General features: G+C 39.1%; 1 protein-coding gene across 1 annotated transcript; it reads right to left on the reverse strand.

Moving 5' to 3' along the window:
• Positions 1 to 254: 254 nt before the first annotated feature.
• LOC103810242 (prolactin-like) lies at positions 255 to 3,475 on the reverse strand (the record flags this gene model as incomplete). The annotated part of the gene is made up of 3 exons (XM_009083138.1): positions 255 to 449; positions 2,146 to 2,325; positions 3,368 to 3,475. Coding segments are annotated over 3 exons (483 nt in total), but the record flags the coding sequence as incomplete, so codon positions are not given.
• Positions 3,476 to 3,523: the final 48 nt, after the last annotated feature.

The raw sequence follows: 3,523 nt of genomic DNA on the forward strand, positions 1-3,523 counted from the left end.
TGTAACAGTGTAATGTGCAAGGACATTTATTTATCTACTACTAGAGTACTCCTCTTTTATCTGGTGCATTAACCCACATACACACATGATGATTTATTTAGTATTTCATCTGCATTGGTCAAGTGTGTCAAGTAGCTGCCAAAGGATTTAAAAACCACTTTGCTATTAAAATTACTATAAATATGATAATTTATAAGATACTTTTTTATCTTTAGCAACAACATGCTGAACACTACTTGTCAAGGGATTGCAGCTCAACAACTATTTTCTGGCATAATCCTACATTTGAGAATTTTTAAGTAGCTTTGTACTTTATTGGAATCTCTCCTGAAACAGTGAATGAAGTCAGAGTCACTCATCATGTTTGCTTCATTACTAATTGATAAACCAGGGCCTTCAGATGATGCCATTCTGTTTAATGAATTGCTGATGATCCCCATTGACTGCATCTGTATTGAAAACAGGAAAAGAAGTACAACTTGTAACTACACATAAACCAAATCTTTAAAACAGTAGTACAGAAGTCAACTGAGGCATCACTATGTTGGGCTGTGCTACTCCCCATCTTTCACATACTTATTGAAGATATATGTAAAGCTCCTTACATAGAGTAACATGGTCTTTTTATCCTTATGGTATCTATACCACCTTTAGGCTAGACTGAAATGATTTGATATACTAGGAATGAATACTGTGGTGTAACTCCATCTGATTTTAGGTAGAGGAACACCTTCTTGGTAACTATTATTTCCTCTTGAAGTATTATAGCAAATCAATCTTGAGATGCTTTAGCCATATATTTTAATGACTTTTGTGAAGGGAAGCTTCTAATGTGAGCACCCACCAGTTCTGTTTAACATGGTGAACTCTGCAGACTGTGGTCATGTCTCAGAGTAGGAGCCTCAAAACAGAAGCAAGCTTAGAATTTTTCTGGCTTACAGAAAAAACACAGCTGCAAACCATGGAATGCATTTTCATAGTTTGCTTAATTTTTGTAATTATATTTCTACCCTGTGGTATGTCCATAGTACAGTGAGGTCAATACTTCAAAGCTTTCCTTCTTAGTAATTCCTTCAAAGGTGTTTTAGAAAAAATAAGTTAGGTAAATATACTAGAAGTGTGTAGCTATTTTAGAGTTTGATGGCTTGCTTCAGCTACATGATGAAGCAAAGGTCAAGGTTTGAGGTTGAGCGCTTCTGAACTTTTAGACCATTTTAACCCAGAACCATGGCTGTATTTGGAAGATGGAATTTCCATTTGTAACTCTGAGTCACCCTAATCAGGGCTGCATTTTGGAGCAGGGTACATATCCACCTATTCTAGTGATGAGCTGCTTATCATTTTAAATCTTGTATTCTTCACTTGTGTCCATAAAGCTGAAAGGTGATCTACTAGTGTAAAATACTAGTTGATCAATCACTTTTTTAGTGAAATGGACACCTTGGCAGTGTGGCCATTTCAGAGAATGGGCACACAGCCTTTGTTTGTTTAGCCAAAACTACAAATAAGTTTAGATATGAATACACAAGAAATACAAAGGTCAGGACTTCTAGCTAGCATTGAGAAGACAGAATTGGAAGTAACAAAAAAATCACATCCAGTAATTCATACACGATCTGCCAGAATTTGGAATGGAGTTTTGAAATTATTCTGTGACTGGCATCAGACTTAAGCAATGCCAGTGTTGTCTTGCAGAACTTATCCCAGCATAAAATTGTTGCCTTAGGAAGCAACTCTTTGCAGCAGACAACAGTGATACTTGAAATACTTAGAATGTAAATCCAAATCAAACTTAAATATTAAGCATTTATCATGATCTACCCACTGCCATAGAAAAGTCAAGTCATTACTGGCTCATATATGAAGCTGTAAAAGGCTCTAGTCTTTGTATTTGTGTCTTTATTTCATATATTTCATATTGAATAAAATATTGCTAACAGATATGGACACCTATAATGCCATCTGCGTACCTGCCAATCCATAAACTAAGTCACATCCTTTGACAGAAAGATGCCTTTATCTGTAACAAAGTCCAGCATTTTGGGGGATGAGAGCCTCCAAGCCCATGGGAAAGCAGACATTGCCCCCCCCCCCCCCATCATGCCACATAACTAGTATAAATAAAAGCTATTTTGAAATTCTTGCCTTTTCTGTTACTTTCTCGACTCCAGTCTTCAGCTCATGTACCATATTGCTGATTTGCTTAGCTTTGCTAAGGCTGTCATCAGGTAGCTCTTGATGGTGCTCAATATGCTGGTTAAAGTGGGAAAGTGGTTCTTTCCAGGCTTGCAAAAGTTTCAGTATCAAGTGAGTTAGTTCTTCTCTCTTATAAATTAAAACCATAAGGAATATGTCTGTTACTTTGTGGCAGATCGTATGAATATGCTTATATACAGTCTCATTGTGAAATCTCAGTGGGATTAAGATTTACATCTGCAATTCAGTACTTAAATTTAAGGGCCACTCTGTCTCTCTGCTTATATATAATAACCCCCAGAAGTTGCATTTGTCTTGTTTTCAGCTAGTGTGAGCAGTGTCTCATCTCCCATTCCCCTTCCAGGGGACCTTCTGGACATCTTGGGGGAAGCTCCTCACCACCACGACCAAAGAATAAAACGTTAACATTTGTCTTTGTCTGTCTCCTCCTAGAGGCAAAGTTTTTCTCCATTGCTCTATCCCTGACTTTACAATCTGTTTTTTCTCTGAAGAAACTCTTCCTGCTTTTCTCTACACTAATAACGATTTTTTTCCCCTTTGCCATTACAACTGTCTAAACCATTTTAGGCATTCTTTTTCCCTTACCCAACTAACGATTCAGAGATAATGACTGCCATTTCTTTTTCCTGATTGGTTTTTGTATTTTGCAGTGACACTGATTAATTTAAATTCTCTGCCACATGCACAAGTTTCTAAGTTTCTATTTCACAGATACTGCCACAACAAAATCAAAGGATGTCTGTCAGTCAGTCACTTTGATGAAGTACTACTACAATAAACTTATTATAAAAATAAGTATAATCCAAGAATAGGTATCCATATACAACTCTTAGAATTCAACAAACTACTGATTCATATGCAATACCCCTGTGATGTGCAGCTGTTTGGGGTGAAAATTTACAAGCTTCTTCTATCCAAATGGTTGATGAACCAATCTCTGGAGGCATAAAACCGGCTCTGCCTATCTCCAGCCTGACCGGAGCGATGGACCATTGCAGCACGACAGGTAAGACATTTGGGGGCTCTGACAGGACGAGGAGTATTTTCCCATTTCTTCAGGGGGGAGAAAGGAGCCAGTGTGACCCGCAGAGTCCCTTTCCGGGCCCCCAAATCCCCTTTCACCTGTCTCTGCCCAGCGCCGCCGACTCACCGGGATTTTTTGGGCGTACTCTTTGCCGTTGGGAGTCAGCATCCCCGACGTGTGGCACTTCCGAGCGGGCTTTCCCAGCTCGTTGTCACGGGGCGGAGAGTGTTTTTCCTACGGGGGAACAAAACCTACACATACACTGCGAGCGCCCCAGCCGCC

The sequence above is a fragment of the Acanthisitta chloris genome, unplaced genomic scaffold, assembly GCF_000695815.1.
Source record: "Acanthisitta chloris isolate BGI_N310 unplaced genomic scaffold, ASM69581v1 scaffold34199, whole genome shotgun sequence".
Taxonomy (NCBI): Eukaryota; Metazoa; Chordata; class Aves; order Passeriformes; family Acanthisittidae; genus Acanthisitta; species Acanthisitta chloris.